Below are 26891 nucleotides of genomic sequence, written 5' to 3' on the forward strand. Positions count from 1 at the left end.
GACACTGCGCCACTGATGCCACATCTGTTTTATCCTGAAGCTGTAATAGCAACTTATGGCATCACACAATTCCACGAAAGAATCGCCCCATAAAATCCCCACCCCACTCCGCCATTTACGCGCTACAGGCCTCCAGCCTAGTCATGACAAACTTCCCTTCTGTATCCCAACACTGGTGAACCATCTCCTTGAACCCTTCCTCATCCCGCCAAGCTACCTCAAAATGAAATTTGTGCTTACACAGACCCTGTTGTCTTGGCTCAAGGGTAAACAGGAGTGGATTATGATCAGAGTATACGGAACACAAGTTGGATAACGTGTAATTACCGAAACGTTGCAACCAAACAGTCAAGTCGAATGCTCTATCCAACTTTTCTCAAACCTAGTCTACTGACCCTCTCCTTCTCTCCCAAGTAAATGGACTACTCAGTAACTGAAGCTCATGAATGTCATTTTCCTGAACTGCCTCCAGAAACTTAGAAATTAAGTGAACTGGGTAGGACTGGCCTCCAACCTTCTCATCATGGCCTAATAAGCAGTTAAAATCTCCAATAAAACATACTAGAAGAATAGATGCATGATTAACTCTAGTCAACAGCTCCCATGATTCCTGATATAAGTTTCTTTTTGCATACCCATAAAAGCAACTAACTTTCCAATCCCATTTCCTGACATCCCAAACACTCATCTCAATATGATGATCCGAGAATGAAGACAGATTTAGCTCTGCCAAAACCTTCCATAAAACAGCCAAACCCCCACTGCGGCCGCTTGCGTTGACCACAAAACAATTATCATAAGCGAACTTTCTACACAAACCCCCACTCTACTTTTCTCACATAAAGTCTCAATCAGAATAACTACGTCTGGCTTGTGAGTTTTAATCAACTCACCCAGTTCTCGAACTGCCCGAGGGTTGTCGATACCCTAACAGTTCCAACTTAAGAAAATCATGATGATCGGCAGGTCTGGTTCCTAGACTGCGCCGTTTCTATCTCCATGGAAATTGAATTATCATTAATGTTCTTAGAATATTGAATTCCCTTGGATTGTTCCTGTTGAATACCCTTAAGCCACATACCTTGAGTAGCTCTAGGAGTTCCGTCTATCGAGGATTGGCTCCGACATTTACGCTCATCGTCAATGTCCATCGCTACTTCTTCCCCCATTATGTGCGTAGCTACATCTACCCGAACACCTTCCCACGACACCACCAGCACTCTTTCTAGTCAGTCCTGACCCCCATTTCGACTCATCAAAGCTACCTCCTGGTTCACGCAACCATTTAGATATAATGGAGCTGCCCCTACCACGAGACATTGCACGTAGCCATTCTCCCTAGCCCATGCCATCTCCTTTGGTAGATTAAAAAACAACTTCTCGCAGAAACTTTCTGTGTGGCCTATAATGCTACAAATATAACAAAAGTTACACAAACGCTCATATTTGAATTTGATGAGTGTTCCCTCCTATCCAGCTTGCTTAACTCGTTTGAAATGTTTTAAAGGAAGACGGATATCCACTGCAACCCTAATCCGCATAAACAACCGTCTAGCACTGCTTGTGTTCTTCAGGTCATATTCGAGGAAACTTCCAATGAAATCCCCAATCTGCTGACCGATAACTTCTATCATGCACCCCAATGGTAGTTCGTGAATCTGTATCCACATCGGGACAGTGTTAGCCTCGACTGGTGTCAGTGGTACCCCGAGTTTCCATTCCGCCAAAACCAACATTGAATTATCAAAAGCCCAGGGGCCCCCTTCTAACACCCTATCCAGATTAGCCCGATGAAAAAACTCAAAAGAGAAGAGATTATCATCGACCTCCTGGATTGTTATTCCCATCTTTGCCATCCAAATATCAGCTAACTGATTCTTCATAGCAACATAGTTAATAGGTCGTTCCGTTAAAAATATGCCCACCAGTCGGAATTTAGAATGAGCATCCACCTCCATCTGCTCGCTTGCGGGAAACTCCAGAAGAGATAACTCCTCCGCAACTAGCCACACTTCTTCCACAGCTCGCTCCATACAACCCAACGACCAATCCACAACTAGAAGTAACGATTAGTTTAAAGCACAACACGCACAAAAAGCACCACCGTGATGAACACGGAACCAGCAAACCCTAGAAGACTCCAACGAGATGGTGGTACTAAAATTAATAGACATAAGACTTAGTTAATTAGACGGTAATTGTATAATAATCATTGAAAATGCAATTAGAAAAGATAAAGGAAAACATGAAGCTAGTTATTAGTTGGTTGAGTGTCTCAAAAGATGAAGGTCTTCCATGATTTGTTTCATAGTAGGTCTCCTTTCTCCTTCCAAGCTTAAGCTAGTCCTTGCTATAGCAGCCAGTCTTTTAATTTGAGTTTTAGTTCCCTCTTGTTTGACTTTATCTTCCAGAATATCGAACAAGTTGTTTGTTTTAAACGAAGAAAGGAAATACAAAGCTAGACTCTTCTCCTGGCATTCAGAACAAATGGCCTTCTTCCCTGTCAGCAACTCAACAAGAACTACTCCGAAGCTATAAACATCACTCTTTTCTGTTAATAATCCTGACTGAAAATATTCAGGGTCCATATACCCAAGTGTACCCTGAACCAGCGTAGATATCTCTTCTTGATCAAAAGGTACCAATCTTGAAACTCCAAAATCAGAAACTTTACTAGTGAATTCATCATCTAACAAAATGTTAGAAGATTTGACATCTCTGTGTATAATCTGCATAGAGTGCATATATGCAAGTGCTGAAGCAGTTTCTTCTGCTATTCTCAAACGTGTTGCCCATGGTAATGAATTCACACGATTTGGAGAGTGAAGATGGTGAAAAAGAGTAGCATTAGTGATGAATTCGTACACCAGTAATGGAACGGATGTTTCTAAACAGCAACCCATAAGCTTGACTACATTTGGATGATACACTTGAGTAAGAACAATAACTTCATTAACAAATTGCTCAATCTGGGTTTTGTCGATAGCCTTTGATCTCTTGATGGCCACAATTGTGTTATCTGATAGAGTTCCTTTGTAAACAACACCAAATCCACCTTGCCCGATTATCATATTTTTATTGTAGTTATCGGTTGCCTTGTTTAGTTCTTCTTCAGAAATAATCTTAGCTGCTGCATCTTCTGAATGTTTGCTTTTCGAGAGTAGTAATTTTTGTAACAAGAAACCTCCATTTTGCTTGAAGTATTCTTTTCTCAGCTTCAGGATGCTTCTTCTATGGACTCCCATTATAATTATGCCAATCGACAAGAATAACAACCCAAAACTGATGCTGCCGCCTGCACAATACCAATCAAAATTTAAAGGTTTTTCATATTAAAAATGTTTCCTTTACCTTAAAAATTTGAAACTAATTACCAATAATTAAAATATTTTGGGCGTGAAAACTGGAACGATCACGAATAACACAACCAACTCCATCTTTTCTTCCGTCTCCTTGGTAGCCCTTTGGACAATAACAATTATAATTCCCAATTATATTTGCACAACCATTTGTACACTGATTAAGACTGGCCATTTTACACTCGTCTACATCTGATAAACAATAAAAAGAATAAATTAATACAAGTATAGTATACGATGATGAACATAATCCATATACGTACCTTGACATCCATTTTGAATATAAGGGTTGCCATAAAAACCAGGATGACACATGCAAAGGTAGCCAGGGCCATTATGAGAATCATAGCAGGTGCTATTATAGGCCTTGCAAGCAAAATCATCATCCTTGTTTTTAATTGCATCATCGCAGGTTTGATTTCGAATAGCCCAATCAAGAACAAGCGGAAACACGATTGGATAATCATCATCAGGCAAACGAGCAAGATCCAAAGTAGAGAAATTGTAGGAGTTTACATCAACCAAAAATGCATAGCTACAGGGATTAAAATCCTGGACAATTTGATGGTTGAAAAAGCTTGAAATCTCAATAGAAAACTCCATTGCTTCAGTGGGAAGTGAAGTCTGGCAACAGCCCATTCCTGTGCAGGAGGCATTGATCATATCTACAATATTCTCACAATAGGAAATGCAACCAGTTGCATATGATTTAGTTTCCATGCCTGAGATGACTGCATTGGTGTCACACCCAATGGCAGTAAACTTGTTCTGTGTATAAGAAATTGGGAATATGAAGTGCTGCTCCCACAGTGAAACCCTGGTGGGTTTAGCTTCCGCATAACAATCATAGGCTGGCCATGTACCTACGCGGAGAGTCCCATCCACAGATATATTTAGGATTCGAGTATCTGTTAATCCCAGAAATGGCTGTGAATCACGACATGTTATCAGGAAATCCTCGTTAAGGCTGCATCCTTGGGTTGTCCCAAAGGGAAATGGAATGCTTATTTCTCCACATTGTCTTTCACAAGATTCATATGCTTCTATACCTGCAACTAATAACAACATATATAATAATAATTTCATATGCATCATTCCGCCCTTGCTTGTTCTTATTTCTGCTGCACAACATTTGCTCTTATGATAATATCTTTAATTCATCGTATTCATCGAACTTAAGAGAGATCGATCGGAATTAAAAACTCTAAATTAACAACTCATTGTGCACTAATTGACAAAACCTGCCCGCCGGCTACTAGTTCAACGGAAACTTTAGTTAACAATTCATAACATCAGTTTTGGATGATAATGTTAATTCAAGTTTCACTAGAGACTTCAATTTATAAACCTATGACTATGGTTACTTTCAAATATTGAGTTTTTGTGCAGCCGTACTTGTAATAAAATTCCAAGCAAATAAAATAAAATAAATAAAGATCCAAAGCAGAGACTTGGCTAATTCTAATTAGGTTGGTACCAATTGGAAAACAAACTTAGATCCAAAGTCTGGGATACATCAAAAAAAATATACAAACCAGAAAAAGAAAATAAATAACGCACAAGAGCCTAAACAAAAGGAAGATAATCACTGTAAATAAGAATAGGGAAAAAGGCCATCACCAGGAATATTCACGTGGACCTTAATGACTAAGTGAATTTAGTCATTCACCGTTTGATGTAGGCTTATTAAATCTAAGCCACATAATTCTTCGAATCCCCATCTTAGGATTCTAATATGCCTAGATCTAACGATGAATGACCGAATATTGCATCAAAACCGAGGTCATCAAAAAGCATGCCAAGCAGAACCTCCAAACCGAGCAAGTGCATCAGAAATGCATTACCCACACGAAAGACATGGCTAATGCAGACACATCATCCAACTGTGGAGCTACTCAAACCATATATTCACCCTATCCACCTGTTAGTCACTCGCTAAGTGAATTTGGCCAATCACAGTTAGATCTATAAGGTGTAATGCGCCAAAGCTAAGTATAAAACATCTAAACAAGGTAATTGTTGTGATCGCTTCGCTAATGGATTTGTCCCCCGAGAACAAGAAATGCATATAAAAAAAACCGATACCCCAGGAAAAAAATATTCAGAGTTCTCGCAGTGGATTCGCACTTAAGAGCTATCGTCGACTGATCGCATTGATTTGCATGTTCTAAAATGGCCCTAAGTTTGTTCCCCATTCGGTAGTTTCAGACTTCTTTTTTCGTTTTAGTAGAATGTCTCCGGCTCACAAAAAAAAAATCCGAGTCTTTGAAGAAAAAGTTAAAGTTTTTAAGACTAGTCCTAATCGAAGACGAAAGCCTCTAGTTCAGGATACGGAACAACTATCAAAAATCTTCCAGAAAGCGGAGTTGAATCTCGAAATGAGTATTTTTATTTAACGAAATAACTTAATGAAAGGAACGGTTTTGATTCTTAGTCAAACAAGGGCGAGCACTAAATTCAAAAGGCGAATGGGAAGAGTGTGGAGCCATAAGATTGTTTTAATCTCCACCATTACACCTCACTTGGTTAATCACTGACCTGGTGAAAACTACTGTCCACCATATATTAATTAGAGCCGCAATCAATCCAAAGAAGAAACCAGTCACAAGCATGGACCGCCCAAAGAAGACTCATTAGTATTCACCTTAATCCAACATCGGAGTTCTAGCGAACCGAAACAAGATTTTCCCTCAGAATATCAATGATGATGAATTTATTAAAAACATTCCAATCTGCAAAAGAATTAAACATAGTACCCTTCGTAAAGAAATCTGTTTCCTTAACCACCTGTTAAATAGACCGCAGTCAATTGTCGACCCTGGAAAAAATACCATTCAAAATACAGCGATTCCGTATCAACCAGATTAACCAAAACCAAATGAATGATGGTGTAACCCCTTTATTAGGATCACATCACATTGTCATACAATCAGAGTCCCACGTGTACACACAAGTCTCCGTCAATCTCTTTGCAAGGTATATTTTTAATTTTTTTTTTTGTTATATTCTTTATTAATTTCAATCGATGTTTTTTATGGTCATTTATCATATAATTATAGTATCTCTATTAACATGAAATAATTATATATGCATAACTTCAATTTCACATTAACATTTTCAACACAACCAAATTAAGTGGATAACAACCTACACCATATATGTAGATACCATTCCTCACGTTCACACATAATCAAAAGTTGAAAATTTATGATACATGTTTAAGTCAATCTATACAAAGGATTTATAAAACAAAAAACAATCAAAACACTCCAAAATGCACGGGTGATGAAGAATTATCAGTATTGGTGCAATCTTAAACATAAGAACTCCACCTATCCAATAAAAAAAAATATTGGTACGAGGTGAACTACCTACTCAATAAAAATATAACATATATATGTATATAAAGATATTTAAAGGACACAAGTAAAATATAATATTATTATGAGAATAATATTTACTACACATTCACAACATAAAGTAAGTCCGTCGGTTCATTTATTATCCTAATTATTAAATAATTAATTATGGACCTTGATGTACTTGGATGACATATGTATAATGGCCTTTGGGTCCAATATGTATCTCAGATTCACTATTTCAAAATACAATCATATGTATAATGGTCTTTGGTCAATTATTTTACTGAAGTGACATGTGTTGTCAAACTTTATCAATGACTTCATGGAAAATGATATGGAGGAGCGAATGAAAGTAGAAACATGGGAGATGTAAACAAATGGAGATTCCTCTTAGGAAGAAGCGGGAGTATATGTTTTAATTAAAGGTATGAACAAGATCTGGATCGCTTATGCAGTAAAGCTAGCTTTCCCTACTACTAACAACATGATTGAGTATGAGGCTATGATCTGAAGATTATAGCTCATTAGAGAGGCTAATTTAAGCAATGTACACATTTTAGCGATTCCAGATTGATAGTGAATTAATCAATAAGAGCGACTGTGAGCAATCATGGAACCCGATTATATCCTACTCTCGGAGGATTTCGACCAACGAGATTCCGTTTTTACATAACACTATCACTTTCCATTTTTAAGGACGACGCTAGGCGTGTCCCTTCCTATGTATGCATTCTTTTGATTATTTCTCTAACCCATCTTATCATGTTTTAAGATTAGGTTAATTAATTCAGAGTCACCACCCGAGTTTTAATGTTCGGGAACATGTCAAAAGTTTAGATGGCACACGGGCTCACAACATGTCACCTCTTCAGAGTTAAGTTTGTGACTTAAACGATTTAAGGGTCCGACTAATAAACGCGTAGACTTGTCTTTATTAAAATACCATAATATTTCTAATCCAATTTCATTTAGATATCGTTTAACCTTCGAAAGCGATAAATAAATACCGGAAAGATAAACTTATTATATCAATTTCACAAATGGCATAAATAGCCCTAATACATAAGATCTAGCCCTATAAAATAAATCTATTAAACCTGCAAGACAATAAACGTTAGCTACGGGACATTGGAACCCGTCTTTTGAATTTAACTATGATGTCGCACTCGATCAAATAGGACTCATCTAAGCCTAAAATCTAACAAACAGCATGCAATTATATCTGAAGCCTAATCCATTCATCTAATCAGTTTTAAAATATTTAATAACAAAAATACATGTATCATCCCGGGATTGATTTTAGCCTCATTTAATTAGAAACAGTGGAATAATAAATTTACCGAAATAAACCTAATCTACCCAAACAGAAAACATGGATCTGCATGTCTGTCCTGTTATCGATCTGACATATGGTGTCCGATTAGTAACAGAGGTTGCTGGTCGGCAACCAGGTCACCGGTCGGCAACTAGGTCACTGATCGATGGCTGCCCTACAGGCAAATCCTCTATTTACGTGTCAGAAACCTGAAACAAAGATGAAAGTTGCAGAAAAATAAATAAACAAGTAGCAGACAGTAGGGATAGGCTTTTAAAACCCTTCAGAAGATAACAACATTACCTTGAAAGCATTTTTCTAGTTTATGGCGCGTGGTAGGCCGACGAACACAAGATTGCGACTTTAGCAGCAATCCAAACCCGTGCAGTAATAAATTGATAGGATCAGAAAGTGGAATTTCACATATTTGAACCGAAATTCAACGATAAATTAGAGGTTTTGAACCCAAAAGATCAATTTTGGAAGTGTAGTGACTTCATAATCGACAAATAGCGAGAAACAGTTGTGATAAACATGTTTTCTCTACTATAATATTTGAAATATTGTTTGCTTTGGGCGTAGGAACCTTCAAATGTGGCTGATTTGGTATAAAACCGTATAAAATACTCTCTTTTTCACTCAATTTCACTTAGTTTCATTCACTTTCAACGAGTTTCACTCCAATTTCACTTTCTCTCAATTTCACTAAAAATCTCTTCCTTTTGGTAAAAACTGCTCACCCCTCAATCCTGCCAGTTATTTCCACTTTAATAGTGGAGAAAACAAGCAAATTGTCGAAGAAACTGCCTGAAAACTACCCGAAAACCATCAAAGGTCGCCGATCGGCAACCAGGGTACCCGATCAAAGATCTACATTGCAAACATGTATTTTTAAATCTCAGAAAGATTAATATGTAAAAGATTTTGATAAAAAAAAAGAAGTAAAACAAGCCAAAGAACGCATAAAATGGGGTCCTAGTCTTAGCTCGTATGTTGCATGACGTGACGTGTGAAGCTCACCTACACAAACTGTTAGCAAGAGTGTAACATAGACTCGTTAATAGGGTCGGAAAAAGTCTATACGCATAGCTACGCCATAGAAGATACATCCATGCTTCAATACTTAAGCGAAGTAAGGAGAGGGTTGTCAAACCTAGAGCACAAAGGAAATGCATGCAAGATTTCACATGTAGCAGAGAACAAACCATGTAAGCACATTGACTATCAAATGTTGCAATGAGTGTAGAAGGATGGAGGTTGGTAACCTATCCTTTCAAAGTCTAGGAAGTCCTCAGTCAAGCAAGAAGGAATATCACGATGGTTGAACCTTAGGGGACAGATCGGAGGAAATTCATCTACAACTACCTTACATATGGAACCCTCTTAGAAAATCATACAAAGGTTGAAAGTGTTCCGAGAAAATCGACAAGATACTCTATCATTAGAGAACAATTATATCGAATATCTTTTAGTCACCCTTGGTTGAAATACTTTTCAAAAGATGATGGCATGAGACTACTAGTTGAGCTACGCGAAGGCATATGGTGTTCATGAAAGAACATGAACGATAGTCCAAATGGTGAGAATGTGAGGTTACCATTGGTCGAGTGCAGAACAAAATGCAAAGGGCATGGTAGAGTCATGCCAAAATTGCCAAATATATGCAAATTTGACGCATGCCCTCCCAAGGGCGGACCGTCATTTCAATCTGCCCTCTTATCTCTTATCCATCATTATTATTTATCCTCTAATTAGCAAAAAGGCTCGGTAATGCTTTGAGCTTAATCTTATTATAGGGATGAAAGAGTTAAACGATGTTCGTATGAAAGGTTAATGACGTTTAAATTTTCATGTAAATGTAATATATCGCTTTCTTCCTACAAGAGCATGAACGATAGTCCAAATGGTAAGAATGTGAGGTCACCATTGGCCGAGTGCAGCAAAAAATGCAAAGGGCGTGGTAGAGTCGTGCCAGAATTGCCAAGTGGGGATATACATAGTAGGAGCATTCCCCGAAATAGCACGGCAAAGGAAGTAGCAGTGGTTGTGGAATGTTTCTTAAAATGGGTAGAAGCTCGTCTATCACACAAGAAAAGATGGTTTACAATGAATAAGAATAACATCATTATTATAAGGTTTGGGGTCTCTCACAAGGTAATGAAGAAGATGAGGTCGATAATGATAATGTTGAAATTAGAAGATGAAGACAATCAAGAAACTAGAGCATAGGGAAGTACATGACTACCCGTGGTTGCTGTATTTGCATTGTAATTGATGATGACAATAATATATATAGCTTCCATTGTAATTGTAATTGTAAACAAACAACATTTGAGTAGAGTAGAGTACAGGAATTTGATCAGTTAGAAATGTATTAATAAAATCATATATATTATGCACACAACACAAGATGCTTTAAAGAAAAATAAAACAATCCAAAGAAATAAGAATATCTTCAAGTGTTATTGTTTGGAAATGGGAGCAAGTAGGAATTGAGAAGGTTCCTTGATGCGGATTATCCTTGAGACATGACCATAAAAACTCATTAGAGAAAGATCCATCTTTAGTGGAGGAGTTAGTAGTAAGAGACAGAAGAAGAAGATATTTTGTTTTGTGTTGGTCTGAATTTGTGATGATCTTTCTTAGAATTGAAGTTGGAATATAACTTAAGTAGAAGACTAAAAAGCTTTTGTTTTTGCTTGAACTTCCACTTCTCATGTCGGTCCTCAACTCAATTCCAACACTCCACTTCAACTTTCATGCTTTTAATTTTTTTTATGATGTCTATATAATTTATTATAAATATATATTTTTATTAATGTTTTTTATGTATTAGTTTAAAAGTTCAATTCTAAATGCAATTATTAATTCAAATAATATTATTTGAAGTTAAAAACAGAATCTTTCTTTTTTTTTATTTCAGTTTCTTTAGTCCAGTCGCGTTCAATTGGACCCTAATGACCAAATGAAATTTGGACCTTCACCCTTAGATCTAGCCTTATATTAATCCTATGATGATTAAATTACTTGATTAAAATATTAGTTAACAGATTTCTTTCTTTTGCCTTTTCATCTACTATTAATCCTAATTAACTCCTAAAAACGAGCAGCAACAACGATAACGAACGGTATTCTTCTTCTTGGAGAAATCGATGAAGAAGGTGGAGTTTATTCTGGATGATTTTCTAAGACTTTTTGGATGCCATGCCCACTGTTTTACATCATCCAACAAGAGATAATGGGTTTTTTCAGTTCTCAATTCTTTTAATCAATTTTCTATTCATCTAATTGAACGAATAAGTGCCTAAATTTTTCTGACCCGAAATCCAAGAAGAAGACTGAGCGACGAGACAGACAGTTTCCTATTCATAACTAGGAAAGGGAGATACCAAGCAAGGATAGGTCTGAATGAACTCTTGATTCAAAAAAAAGCCATATCTGGCTTTTGCAGTAATATATTATTTGAAATAGATATTCATCGTAAAAATGGAGGCAAATAAGTATTCACAGCAATTTGAGGGAAATTGACTAGCTTACAAAGCCATCAAGCTTGAACAACTCCGGGAACATGATTTCTCCTCAAGACAAAGTCAGTGTTCGCCTTTAAATCAGGAATAAAATAAGAAAAGAAGTCGATTAAATCATTCAAAGAAAAGACCTGCTTTATTTCTGTTCATCTAATTGAACAAATAAATGCCTAAATTTGTCTCAGGCAAAGTCCAAGAAGAAGACGGTTAGAGTTTGGTTCGTGCAAAATGGAAGAATCCATATGCGAATTTCTCTCTCTACAGTTGTTGGAGTTAATTAGAATTAATAATTGTAATTTAACTAATATTTTAATCAAGTAATTTAATCACCGTAGGATTAATATCAGGCTAGATCTAAGGGTGAAGGTCCAAATTTCATTTGGTCATCAGGGTCCAATTGAGCGGGACTGTTCTTTAGTCATTTTGAGATATATATATTCTAACATTTAGAAAAAAATCAAAGTTTTTATTATTTTATTATCTTTAAAAAACATTTCGTCATGCTGACTCATCTTCTAATTAAAGCTTTTTACATATGTTAGAACTTCAACTCAACATTAATTGGTAACAATAAAATAATTAAGTAAACAAATGTCAAAACACATGAGCAGGTCTTGAATTTTTTTTATATTTTAAAGATTAACCCTTTGATCTTTAATTTTTACACAAATTAAGTCATTTACTAATGGTTTAGCTATCGGAACTATTAGTAAGGGCTCAATGTGTATGAATATTAAAATTCAATGATTTAACCTAGAAAAATATATAATTAGGGGTTCAAATCCTTAAGACTATAAAAGTTCGAAGGTTTAATTATATTTAGCCTTTACATAAAGTGTTTATTTATTTGAACATGTTGTTTGTTGTTACGCGTTGCTGTTTGCTATTACAAAAAATTATTTTTCTAAAAAGTATGGATTCTTGGTTTTCATAAAAAACTATTTTTCAACTATGAAATGCAAACTGGTAGTATCTAACTAAACACCTAAACCTCTCACTTTTAAAGTGAAAATGCAAATAGAAAATTGAATAACCAAACACTCCTACAATTATATTATTATTATTAATTACTTTCAATGGAATTTTTATCTTCATACCACTTTTGAACTCATTTTTACTCTTTTCCATAAAAAAAATATGGGTTTCTTACCAAAACAGAGCAGAAAGAGTTATGTGTTACCTCAAGGGGACCATAGGTTTGGGGTTGTTCTTCCCCGCATGCAACGACTTGCAATTACAGGCTTTCACCGATTCAGACTGGGCAACCTGTCAAGAGACTCGGAAATCAATCACCGGGTACGCCGTCTTCCTCGGACCAGCCCTTATCTCTTGGAGATCGAAGAAACAGAACACTGTCTCTAGATCTTCCTCGGAATCGGAATATAGAGCCATGGCTTCCACGTCCTGTGAACTTCACTGGCTCACAAACCTTCTGACAGACATGAAAACACCACCGGCGACGGCCTCCCTCTTGTTCTGCGACAATATTTCGGCCATGCACATAGCTCAGAACCCGGTTTTTCACGAGCGGACGAAACACATAGACATCGATTGTCACGTAATCCGCGAACGCGTTCAAGCCGGTTTGATTCGTCTAATGCCGATCCCGTCGGCTTTGCAGGTGGCGGACCTTTTTACAAAAGCTCAGCACTCTCCGCAACTTAGGTTTTTGGTTAGCAAACTAAGCTTGAGGAATCTATGCCAAGCATAGTTTGAGGGAGGATATCAAACTCACTAAGGTAAAGTTTCAGCAAAAGAAGAGTTACAGGAACAATGGAGGAGCAATGGAGGTTTTACAGTACATGAGGAAGAGGAAGAAGAAGACCTTTGGGTTTCCCAGAGAGAAGAAGAAGAGTTGTGTCAGGAAGTAAATGAGTTTGGATTCCCAAACTCTTTCTTCCGGTTAATAAAAGCCAAATTGCTTAAGGGCAATTTGGTCCTTTCAACAATAATAAGGGCGTCATGGTAATTTCTCATTGATAGCACATTCCAGAAGCATTGCACTTCCTTATGATGGACCATCCTCACTTAATCAAAGCCCTAGCAAATCACCACCATCCATTTTAATCAAGACCATCACAAGGCTCTATTGTTGACACTTGTCATGTCCTTTTGTTTTCTTAATTATCAAGTTTGCTTGGTGACCACACCTAGCAAATATATAAAACAATGTATGTAAGTATTAATTTCTTAATGAGAATATGTCAATTTAGTGATTCACTCATTCAATTTATTATGGTATCAGAGCGAAACTTAAGATAAAAGGCTATCCGTTTACTTACCCATTATAGCTGGACCGATGATCACGTCCAGCAGTCCTTACCACCTTCCTCAGAATGAGACTCCGGCGTTGGCCCTGGTCTCGCAGGTTCTCACCGAGCCAAACTATCACCAATGGTCTAGAGCTGTCAAGGTAGCTCTAATGTCAAAGAACAAATTTGCGTTTGTTGACGGCACCATCATCGCACCTGCAACCGAAGACAACATGTTTAGTCAATGGGAAAGGTGCAATAACATGGTCATATCCTGGCTAAATCATGCAGTTTCACCTACCATTGCAAGAAGTGTAATGTGGCTCGATAAGGCAGATCAGATCTGGGCAGACCTGAAAGAGCAATTTGCGCAGACAGACTCACTGTGGATACTCGAGCTGCGAAGGGAAATACACAGTATGAAGCAAGGAAACGGGAGTGTTACTGAGTATTATACCAACTTGAAAGTTTTGCAAGATGAGCTAACAAACCTGAGACCAATGCCAAAATGTGTTTGCCGGCATGCATGTAGCTATAATGCCTTCAGGATCCTGCGGGGTCAACAAGATGCTGACCAGGTTATTACCTTCCTTCAAGGGTTGAATGAGTCTTACTCTACTGTCTGTTCGCAGATCCTATTGATCGAACCAATCCCCTCTTTGAACAAGACCTACGCACTGGCCATCCAACATGAGAGACAGCTTGGTCTTGTACCTGCGAAAGGAAATGAAGGAAGTGAAAGCATCATGTTTGCAGGGTTCACTAACACCAATGGCAGACAGGGTAAACAGAACAACACCAAGAACAACCAGAACAACAATCGTAGAAATAATGGTAAAAGCTCATCCTTATGCACTTATTGTGGCAACACTGGACACACAGAAGAAATATGTTTCAAAAAGCATGGATATCCGCCGAACTACGGTAACAGAAACAAGAATCCTTTCGGAACAAATCAACCCAGGGCAAACTCAGCAGTGAATCAAGGCAACGAGGAAAACTCAGGAGAAGAAGACAATAGGCAAACTAATCCAGAACCATTCACTCTAACCAAAGACCAGTACCAATCGCTTGTTGCCCTATTGCCCATGAATTAAGGAAAGACCCCGGCCTCGGGCAACAGCGTTAACACCTTTGTCAAGGGAGACAGTTCTGGTAACAGTTTTAACCCTAATTTTGTCTCATCATGTTGGATAATTGACACAGGGGCTACAGATCATATCATTTGTCATAAACAAATGTACAGCTCATACAACCAAATTGAAAAATGCTGGGTAAACTTGCCAAACGGAGAAAGGGTCAAGGCAGAATATATTGGCACTTTGACTCTAAGTCCGCAGCTTATTTTGCATAATGTTCTGTGTATACCTACTTTTGATTACAATCTTATATCGACTAGTAAGCTATTGAATGCTAATGGACTCTGTGTTGTGATAACGGGATCAATGTGTGTGATACAGGACACAACAAGTTGGAAGAAGATTAGCTTGGCTAGAGAACATGGAGGCCTTTATTACCTGGAATACCCACTACCAAATCACATTTCTGTTTTTTCTGTTAAAGCCAGTATGTGGCATTTACGTTTTGGTCATCCCTCTCATGAGAGGTTGAAAGGCCTCAATCTATTATGTAATGATTTTGATTCCCTTAAAGAAATGCCATGTGACAGTTGTCAAAAAGCCAAGCAAAAGAAAATGCCTTTCTCACTGAGTCATAGCATAGCAGATGAATGTTTTGATCTAATTCATGTAGATATATGGGGTCCACCACAAGAGTCACATTCTAGTAAACGATATTTCCTAACCATATTAGACGATCACAGCAGGTATACATGGGTCACATTAATGCAAACAAAGGGGGAATCAAGCACAGCACTACAACAGTTTTGCACATATGTAAACAGACAATTTGGCAAGAATGTGAAAACAATCCGAACGGACAACGGCCCTGAGTTCATCATGAAGGATTTTTACGCAGACAATGGAATCATACATCACACATCATGCCCAGAGACACCACAACAAAACGGCAGGGTAGAACGCAAACATCAGGACATCATGAATACCACCAGGGCACTCATATTTCAAAGCTCACTGCCTCATATTTTTTGGCCAGAAGCGGTTAGTCATGCAGTTTATCTCATAAACAGATTACCGTCCACACCAATTCGGGGCCAGACGCCTTACGAGCGACTGTATGGGAAAGAGGCACATGTAGACGACCTTAAGGTCTTTGGGTGTCTTGCATACGCCTCAGCTTTAGACAGACACAAAGGCAAATTCACAGAAAGAGCAATGAAGTGCATATTCTTGGGATATAGACATGGCACAAAAGGATTCAAACTTTTGAATCTAAGCACTAATATTGTTTTCTTTTCCAGGCATGTGAAGTTTTTTGAGAACTTATTTCCTTTTTCAGAGGAACATAAGAAGAATGACACATCATGTTGCAGTGAGGCAGAGCTAGAGTCACTTCATAAAGCATGCGTAAATGAAGATGAGGATGAATCATACAGTACAGATGAGGAACAACAAGGCACACCGGAAATAACACAGCATGTTGATGAAATACAAGAAATTGAAGAAAATGTCGAACAACTAGAGACATTAGCACATGAACATCAACAAACCAACACAAGACCACAAAGAACAAGGAAACTTCCAACCTATCTCAGAGATTATCACTTGGCACTGGTCCAAGGCTCTACTCTGCCATGCTTGACCAATTCCCCGCATGCCTTGTGTAAACATCTATCTTATGATAGACTCTCTCCGGCCAAGAGAATTTTTTCAATCAATCTCACCTGTCATCTGGAGCCTGCAACATATCAAGAAGCAAAGTTAGAGAAAGGTTGGGTAGAAGCAATGAACAAGGAATTAGCTGCGTTAGAAGTTAATCAGACCTGGAGCTTAGTTACCTTGCCAAATGGTAAAAGGCCCATAGGCTGCCGATGGGTCTACAAGATCAAGCACAAATCCGATGGGAGCATTGCCAGATTCAAGGCCAGACTAGTGGCAAAGGGCTACACTCAATAGGAGGGAGTGGATTTCACTGCAACCTCCGCCCCTATAGCAAAATTCACCACCATAAGAACTCTATGGACAGTAGCAATTGCAAAAGAGTGGCATATACATCAACTCGATATTGATAACGCATACTTACATGGGGAGCTGAGCGAAGATGTCTATATGACAATGCCACCAGGGGTAATTCCGGAGAGCCCACAGCAAGTATGCAAACTCAATAAGGCCCTCTACGGGCTCAGGCAAGCAGGCATGCAGTGGAACGCCAAGTTGACCAGCACCATCAAACAAATGGGCTTCTTTCAGTCAGTAGCTGATCCATCCTTGTTCATAAAGGAATATGTAGGACAGGTAACCATGTTACTAGTATATGTTGATGATGTGGTTCTCCCAAGAAACAACATGCAATCCATCAACCAGGCCAAGCAACACCTAAATGATGCTTTCAGCATCAAGGATCTTGGGGTCATACACTACTTTCTGGGCTTTGAGTTCTCTCGTGGCGGTCAGGGACTCCACATGTCACAAAGAAAGTATATATTAGAGTTGTTACAAGACCAGGGCTTCATCGACTGTAAACCAGCCTCGTCCCCGGCTTTACCAAACTACAAACCAAGCCAAAATGACAAACCACTTCCAGAAAAAAACATCATATAGACAGTTAATAGGGAAACTGCTCTATCTCACACATACAAGACCAGACATCACATATATCGTAAATCAACTATCCCAACATCTCATGCAACCAACCATAGAAGACCAAAACAGAGCAGAAAGAGTTCTGCGTTACCTCAAGGGGACCATAGGTTTGGGGTTGTTCTTTCCCGCATGAAACGACTTGCAATTACAGGCTTTCACCGATTCAGACTGAGCAACCTGTCAAGAGACTCGGAAATCAATCACCGGGTACGCCGTCTTCCTCGAACCAGCCCTTATCTCCTAGAGATCGAAGAAACAGAACACTGTCTCTAGATCTTCCTCGGAATCGGAATATAGAGCCATGGCTTCCACGTCCTGTGAACTTCACTGGCTCACAAACCTTCTGACAGACATGAAAACACCACCAGCGACGGCCTCCCTCTTGTTCTGCGACAATATTTCGGCCATGCACATAGCTCAGAACCCGGTTTTTCATGAGCGGACGAAACACATAGACATCGACTGTCACGTAATCCGCGAACGCGTTCAAGCCGGTTTGATTCGTCTAATGCCGATCCCGTCGGCTTTACAGGTGGCGGACCTTTTTACAAAAGCTCAGCACTCTCTGGAACTTAGGTTTTTGGTTAGCAAACTAAGCTTGAGGAATCTGTGCCAAGCATAGTTTGAGGGAGGATATCAAACTCACTAAGGTAAAGTTTCAGCAAAAGAAGAGTTACGGGAACAATGGAGGAGCAATGGAGGTTTTACGGTACATGAGGAAGAGGAAGAAGAAGACCTTTGGTTTCCTAGAGAGAAGAAGAAGAGTTGTGTCAGGAAGTAAATGAGTTTGGATTCCCAAACTCTTTCTTCCGGTTAATAAAAGCCAAATTGCTTAAGGGCAATTTGGTCCTTTCAACAACAATAAGGGCGTCATGGTAATTTTCCATTGATAGCACATTCCAGAAGCATTGCACCTCCTTATGATGGACCATCCTCACTTAATCAAAGCCCTAGCAAATCACCACCATCCATTTTAATCAAGACCATCACAAGGCTCTATTGTTGACACTTGTCATGTCCTTTTGTTTTCTTAATTATCAAGTTTGCTTGGTGACCACACCTAGCAAATATATAAAACAATGTATGTAAATAATAATTTCTTAATGAGAATATGTCAATTTAGTGATTCACTCATTCAATTTATTACTCATCTAAAAAAAGTAATTCGACCGTAAAATCAAAACTGTAATATGCCATACCGAAATTATGATGATGGTGTTTAATCCTTTTTTTTTCTTTTTGTTTGGTTGTATACAAATACGAAAATGGGATATCTAATTTTACAGTTTTATGGCATTACTGTAATTTCAATGTATCCATTAGTACTTAATAGTCATTTATTAAATCCTTATAGTCTAAAAATATACCATTGGCATTATTAATGAACTATTGAAAACTATTTTAAATTGTCCTTCTCTCATGGTATCATAGCAAGAATTTTGCAAAAAGAAGCTATTGAATTTGTAATTCAATTTTTGTATCTCTCTTTCTCAAAGAAAGAGAGAACTTTCTAGTGGCTCCACAATTCCCAATCTCTTCCACTTATTGATATCGTATGAAATTACATATACATGTGGCTCTCAGATTAAGACACAACGTAAAATGAATATGACCTTCATATATATTAATAAGAAACTTTCATGATACGTTCCCCCTATAGGGTAAGCCCCATGCGGCTAAGTTAAGAGTTCCACGTTACAAAGAACTTCTCCTAAGACTAGACCCCTAACACAGGAAGGAATCCTAACACATAAAGGACTCCTAGTAGACAAAGGATTCGGCCTAATATGGACATGTATAATCATATCCTATGGTACGTTAACTATTATCTCACAACTAGTCTATACTCTTCAACCCTTTCTAAGCACTTGACTGATTTAGGCATCAGAGCAGCTTCACCGAACCCTGGCCCCTCTCTAACCTTGGTTTTGTTTTACAGGTTTATACATAGAAGGCTCAATAATGCATTCAAACAATTGATCAAGGTTCAGATACACGGTTATCATTAGCGTGGTGAGCGTGGACCTTGAATAAAACAATGATAAATTAGATCATTTAGAGATGGCATAATCAAGTCGCCTCCAATTGGAGGTCAATCGGAATAATAGAGAAGAATCCCAACAGGAAGTTGTGCGTCAGTCATTGCGGCATCTACTATACTGATTATTTATGGTAAATAGTTGAAACATCGGGTGGAGACTCTTATTATTCTTTGAAAATGGACGTTCATCCTACTAAAACCAAACCATGCATAATACACAGAAGAATACTGACAATCACGAACATCGGTCGGAATATTCTAAACTTAGAAAATGAAAGCTTTCTCTGGGATGCGAATCCCATCGAGGCAAAGTTTTCACAGCTGCTCGCAACCTCACCGAATAAGAAATAAAGCACCCAAGAGCATTGATTTTTCCTTTTAGCTTCTGTATGTCATTGAGTTTCTTCGATGGTTCCATATGAAGATGATTCCAAATCCCAAATAGGATATATGTTTATTCTGAATGGGGGTACAGTTAGCTGAAAGAGTTTCGAGCAAGCTACTGTAGCAGACTCTATGGCCGAATCATAGTACATTGTAGTCGTAGAAGCAGCTAAGGAGTGATTTAGATGAAGAAGTTCATTACTAAACAAGCAGCGATGTCTTACATTGTTAATCTTATTACCCACAGTCTCATAATGTGTCCAAACATTACCTCATACAATACAATCTCATTAAGGAGATAATAGTTAGGGGAGATGTGAGAATAGAAAGAGTACCCACTGATAGGAGTATTTTACCCCTATCTTTTACTACAGTTTTAGGAATTATTTTGTATCTTTTATTATCTTTTCATTTACTTTAAGTTTAGTTTATCTTTGTTTTGTCAATAATAAAATTGTAATTACATTTTTAGCATTTAGTTAATATTCTTAGCTTTTATCAAGTATTTTGCACTTTTAATAAATTGATTTTGAGCTTAACTTATACCCAAAATCATGAAATTAACTTACCAAAAATAAATCAATTTTGACCTGGTAATTAAAAATGATTTTTGGTAAAATAATTATTTGAGTTTGGATAATTATCTTATGGGATTTTATGAGATTGTACGCTATTTCAGGGGATTCAGAACCAGAGGAGTTTCTGACCAGATTCATTGGATTCAGTTTCATCCTTTAAATTTGAATATGAAAAATCTTATACAAATATTTTGGCATATTTATAGGATTATTTTCAGCTTTTATTTTTTATTTAAAGACTTGGGATATCATCCCCAAGCATCTAATTAGCCATTTTAATCAGGGTTAGCACTTGTTAGTATCCTGTAGAATTTATTTTTCAACAACTATTGCATAAGTCCTCTAGATAAAGCAACATCTCGAAGATTTTGGAGTCAACTCTCAAATGATTGATGTCATGTGTGACAACAAGCGTGCTATTGACCTCTCAAAGAATCCAATTTAGCACAATAGGATGAAGTGGTGTCATATACTGACATGCTTCATGTCCTTAAAGGAAAAATTAAATTGATTTATGTACCCTTAGAAGCACAACTTGTTGATATCTTAAGCTTTTAGCAAGAGAACAATTCAGCACTCTGAAAGAAGCAATAGGTATGTCTAATCCCCTTTAGTAGTTCTGATTGCCATGTATGTATGCTATAAACACGCTCAGAACTGATTATCCTATATTTCTGGGTGTACTTCTAAATGAATACCGCGTTTCTAGATTAGCACGCACATTAAAACCTAGAGGTTATTAGAACGGCTAAATGTCTAACAGTTACTTCTAGGTCTTCGTTACGCCATCATAACTCTAAGACTAGAACCTAGGTCATAACTGCCTCCATTCTAGCTCTTCGGCTCCTAAATGCATCAACTTCTATCCATGTCTATTAATAGGCCTCTAATTCCAAAACTTAAACTTTACAATAATATCCATCTTCTTCTTCCCTAAGCCTTTCTATCTCAAGATTTCCTAAACTTTAAGCTTTTCTTCTCCATTCAACAATGGCGATTGAAGATACACTAGAAACTTTATTATCTTCATCTAGAAATGAAAGCTTCATTCCAGTTCATCTTTATCCAAATCTCTCCAGATACACTATGACGATAACCCTTCAAATGATGGTTCAAAATCGTCATCCCGATGAATATAAAACTGTCACGGGGCTCGCTACCATTTGATGACCCTTGAGATGACTGTTTCCTTCTATCACTTGAAATAATCTCACATGACATCGGCCTATTGGTAGGTTGTCATCTTAGCCGTATTTCGATGACGGCTTATTTATTATTACCATCACCTATATGACCCTTGAATGACAGCACACTAAATAAAAATGTCAAAAAAGTTATGGGAAATTGGCTTATTGGTTATAGTGATGACAGTTTGCATAATAATTTCAGATGTCATAGGTCTTAATCAATTATGTCAATGAACTTTTTTTTAGAAGACAGATTTGTTTCATTATTTTGTTGAAACATAATTTCCAAGAGTTTTTTTATTCTGAAAAAAATAATTTAATAACCCTAAAATAATTTAATCAAGAAATTTAAGTTTAAATTTGATTAATGTAACGTTGTTTATTGAATATCTTAAGAAATAGTAATAATTCAAAACAAGAGGAAACATGTTCATAAAAATAAAATCCCCAAAATAGATAAGAAGCCTACAGATTCAGAAGCCCAGAAGCAAAGAGTGAACACAACTGGCGTTGACAAAAGCCAAATCATGTGTGTTTCCAAGACTGACAAGAAGTACATGCTATAGAAGCAATGTCCCCTCAACAGTACCTATGTCCATCGAGTAGTGGAAAGTTAGCAGAATGCAACACATAAAACACAGCTCAAGACAAAAGAGCCTTTGGAGTCTACAACGAAAACTTTTGGCTAAAGATACAATAGAAGTCAAAAGCTGATATTGACTAGAACCGTTTGTCACCAAACGACTAGTTCAAATTTCAAATGGATCTCTCACCAGCCTCTGCTATAATTACCAAGCCATTTGCTCTTTTTGAAGTTGGCGAAATCACAAGCAATCAAAGAGATCAAAACTTCAAAAAGTGTCTAAGAACAATATTCAAATACACAAGTCATTTTCATATATGTGTTCGTCCAAAAAGAAAATTAGATCTTCATTGTGTTCTTAGAAGGAACTTATTATTGTTCATAGTATTACATCAGATGTTCTGTTATTTGTTCAGGTTATAAGCAAATAGCAGAGAAATAGATACCTGAGAGATATTATAATGGAAGGTACTTTACAGAGGCTCTGACTATTGTATAAAGGTTTGTGCTCACTACGCCAAAACCCTCTTCAGACGACGATTAAAAACCATCGTCCCGTAAGATATAAATCTGTCACAGGGCTCGCTGCCATCTGATGATACTTCAGATGATGGTCGCGCTCTGTCATCCGTAATAGCCTCACATGACAGCGACCAAATAGCAACCTATCATCTGACGACTAACAACTGTCATCGAATATATGTTCTCATGACACCATTTTTAAATAATCAGTCAAAATATCAAATTAAAATGAAACTATTATGTTAATGTTATGCCAGTTTTTATTTTCTTTACTGTCGTTGTAACGTAATTCACATGACATAATTTGTATTAAATCATGTTGTTGGAACGTAATTAGTATGACATTTTCTTATAGGAATTTTATCATTGTTTTTTTTTTACCTCTTTCATGAACCTGTATAAATAACCAAAATAGATTGCAAATAATGTGCAAATTAACCTTTATATATAACAATAAACTTGTACATATGTGAAAATCATAATCCTAACCAAAGGTTTGTCATTACAAAGCTAACATTTAACTATATAACAAGCCTAAAAACCTAAACCTTGAATCTCATGACTTGTTATGCCCATTCTTTGCACGTTTTCTTCCATCCCTTTGCTCCCTGCAACATAAAATACACAAGTTAATTGAGTGATGATCTTCAAAATATAAAGATAGATGCTTGAAATATGGTCAGCAAACTTTAGCTGTTGAAGTATTCAATGAATTAATCAGTAAAGCAGTTGTCCTGTTTCAGGAAATAGTATAGAAACAATAAAGGAAACCAACAAGTTCATATAGTGAACAATTTGATATTCTTATTGATCAAACTTATAAGTTCATGCTTGCGATATATAGTTTGACAAGACGACTAAGCGAACAATTCAAAATGAAATAGATATAAAGAGCAAAGGAGCAGCTGCAAATAGATACTTACCGGTAGTGCGTTCAGCGGTGAGAAGAACGTTGGTGGTTTGGCCTAGGGCGATTAGGATTGAGTCAGTTTTGAAGGGTTTGACATAGGTGGCATCAACTTCAACCACCGTGAGTAGGTGGCCCGCGATTTTGAAAAACAGTTCTTCATTAAGTGCAGCATTGATTATTCTAAGCATGTACGTTTTCCCTGAATCAACTGGTAAGTTGAATCCTGTTGCAATTCAATACAAACAATCTTTTTATTATTTAAAATTGCAAATAATTAAAGTGATTTCTTTTTTTTTAAGAATTCGCAGAGTTAATTATTTGGTGATACCTTGAGAAGGGCAGGAAGGGAGAGGACCAGGATGACCATTAATGATGTGAGAATCAGAAACATTACTGTTGCATACCATTTTTTACTATCAAACATCATTTTCAATATATATATATATTCACTAAAATATTATAGGCAAAGGGACTGCAATAACAAATACGATTAATTAAAAGTGACACTTGAAGATCAAACAAGTATATGTTCTAACACTTTGAAGAAGAAGCTTAGGAAACATTAGGAAACAAGAAGAAAGAAGACCTTACCAATCATTCTTTAACTCATGCAAAAATAACTGTTACAATATGAAGATAATTCACTGCATCCAAATTGTTATAGAAAGGGAAAAGGGGCTAATATGAACTTTCCAAGGTGTTAGAGACAAAAATTAGACCACTCCATAAAAAAATCACCTGTTAAAACTCATTTCTGTTCCTATAAAAGAACATGACAATGTTGGCCTATTTATAATGATCCATTTCTAGTAGTTACACATACTCATACCAACATTTTAACTACAGATGATCATTGATCACTCATAAATAGTTCAATCAATGCCTAAGTTGTCCAAGAGAATGTCCATCCCAATGTGGATTCAAATTATGAATCCAATTGCAACTATACAATTGAGTACATAGGGCATCAAAGATAGAGAGAGAAATGATTATAAGCCCAACTAGACAACATCTAAGCACAGAAATCATGGTTGAAAATGATCTTGACACAATTAATTATTAATAAAAAAGATTAACAAAATGATAAGTAATTAATGAAGTTCCAAAAGAATAATGCTAATTAATGATTAAAAATGGTTTTGACATGTTAATCATTACATCGAAATGTAAAAAATGCTCATGATTTTTATTGAAAAACAAAATAAGAAGACAAACAAGTATGACAAATCAGGCCAATTGGAGGATTGAAAAACCAAATGAGAAAGATGAGTATTTCATTAGTTGAAATTGATCATTGTTTCAACTCAATGTCATTTCTTAAACAAATAGATAAAAGTTATCCAAAAGTTATCATAAATTTAACACATTAATGGTCTAAACCATAAAGAATTAAAAAATAAAAAAAGATGGACATAAAGAGCAGCATACCACATATTTCCTTTTAACAAAGCAATAAATTGACATTAAGAGCAAGAAATATTTTAAATGGTCTCATAAGCACATAGTGGAAATATAAAAAGGAAAAGAAAGCAAGCAAGATAAGCAATTCCACTAAATAATAAAGGAAAACAACTTAGATGCAATTCTAAAAAGCAAAGCCTCACATATAATCACATGTGAAAATGTCAACAGGAAATAATCACATTAAGAACAAAAGTATTGCAAGAAGCCTCAGTATCCACCTGTTCAAACCTGTAGAGATTCCTCAGCTGAGAACACAGACTTTGTCAAGAGGCGCTTCAGGGTTGATCTTGGCAACACAACCAACATGGACTACAATGTATATGTACATAACGTGGTAAATTAAAATTTATAAAGTGACCTAAATGAACTATTACACATAGATTATGTTTGATAATTCTAGAATCTGAGTTTGAATTCCTGCAGGGAGCCAGGGACATTAAGATATAGACAGTGGCACCATTTTATGCTATGAAAGGGAACAGAATGATCAATTACGCAAGCCATGAAAGGTGTCTCACCTAGACAAGCAACCAAATAGCTACCAAAAGCATATAGAGCGAATGCTTCATAGCAAGTTCTTAAAATGTCACAGGCAAGTGAGGTTTTGGGATTCGACAATGAAATGATCTGCAATAAGAGGAGAGTCATTCTGTAAGTGATCAAATAATATTTACTTATTTCCAGCAAGGAAATGTTAATGATGAACTACTATCAGAACCAACAAACAACTAAAATGCAGAGGGATGAAACCTCAAACAAACGCCTTTATTTGAGATAGAAAGTTACCGACTCCGAAGCATAGACATGAACCATGAAAATAACTGCAACCATCCAGTTTTGTTCCTGGAAGAAGTGAATTCAGCCATCCCATTAATTAATCTGCAACATTAATGGTAGAAAAAGAAATCGAAGAAAACGTAATAAATTGAGTAAAGTAGAGGAAAAGAAGAAACCGAAGTATTTGTGTATGATGTAAGATGTTGGAATTCAAGGAAAATGGAAAGCAGGACTGCTAGAAAAGCAAAGCATCCTCCGACTAAAACAGCTAGTTTGGTGCAAATCGATGTATGTATCTCCACGATAGGCTGTAAAATAAGTTGGAGACATCGATTGTTCGAGTATCTCCAAAACCCCCAAAGTCAATAAATTAAGGTTAGGGTTTTCAAAATGTGCGGCCATACCACCAGCATAGCTAAATTGAAAAGGTTTAAGCGGTCTAGGAACAGACCTTAGGCCCAAAGAGCGTTGTTCCATGTTTTGATTTTAGATCGCTTAGGTTTCTTGGCGGAAGAAGAAGGTCCGGCCACGCTCGAACTGCCTTCATTAGCTGGTACCATTGTCACGTCTGTATCCATTTGAGCGCTGTTAGGGATAAACCCATAGCCTGAAGAAATTAATAGAGAGGAGAGATGGAAGGCGAAGGTATCCTAAAGGAAATATCAACAGAGAAAGAAGACCAAACTAGGCTTACAGTGAAGATAGAAAAGAGGGAAAAGAGAAAAGGGGGTAAAATGGTATACTTGGAGTTTTGGGGAGCGTTCAATTTTTAGATACTTTTTGCTCCGCCCGCCAAAATTAGAAAATTTTAGATTTTTGTTTACGCGCAACAATGATAGTTCAATTTAATAAGTGTCGTTTGATGGTTAAGTGACTTTTCCATCAAAATCGTATTTTGTTAAGATGAC

At 37.0% G+C, this 26891-nt stretch overlaps 2 protein-coding genes across 7 annotated transcripts; both read right to left on the reverse strand.

Moving 5' to 3' along the window:
• Positions 1-2258: 2258 nt before the first annotated feature.
• LOC136236071 (wall-associated receptor kinase 5-like) lies at positions 2259-13849 on the reverse strand. Its single transcript, XM_066026179.1, has 4 exons — positions 13846-13849; positions 3623-4408; positions 3375-3551; positions 2259-3295 (listed from the first exon to the last, which is right to left on the reverse strand). Exons 1-4 carry the CDS (start codon positions 13847-13849, stop codon positions 2259-2261), a joined length of 2004 nt encoding a protein of 667 aa, XP_065882251.1.
• Positions 13850-23257: 9408 nt separating this feature from the next.
• LOC136200637 (protein LAZ1 homolog 2-like) lies at positions 23258-26733 on the reverse strand. 6 transcript variants are annotated; one of them, XR_010673425.1, is made up of 8 exons: positions 26435-26722; positions 26160-26328; positions 25993-26049; positions 25725-25833; positions 25425-25515; positions 24071-24135; positions 23756-23965; positions 23258-23440 (listed from the first exon to the last, which is right to left on the reverse strand). XR_010673425.1 is itself a non-coding variant. In XM_065991050.1 (8 exons), exons 1-5 carry the CDS (start codon positions 26528-26530, stop codon positions 25448-25450), a joined length of 462 nt encoding a protein of 153 aa, XP_065847122.1. In that variant the 5' UTR covers positions 26531-26731; the 3' UTR covers positions 23258-23440; positions 23756-23965; positions 24071-24135; positions 25425-25447. The 6 variants fall into 6 exon arrangements, 5 of the variants coding, with proteins under 5 accessions (XP_065847122.1, XP_065847120.1, XP_065847123.1 ...); XM_065991050.1 differs by having other exon boundaries at positions 26160-26291; positions 26435-26731; XM_065991048.1 differs by lacking the exon at positions 25425-25515 and having other exon boundaries at positions 26160-26291; positions 26435-26733.
• Between the last annotated feature and the right edge of the window lie 158 nt (positions 26734-26891).

This window comes from Euphorbia lathyris, chromosome 7 (assembly GCF_963576675.1).
Source record: "Euphorbia lathyris chromosome 7, ddEupLath1.1, whole genome shotgun sequence".
NCBI classification, from domain to species: domain Eukaryota; kingdom Viridiplantae; phylum Streptophyta; class Magnoliopsida; order Malpighiales; family Euphorbiaceae; genus Euphorbia; species Euphorbia lathyris.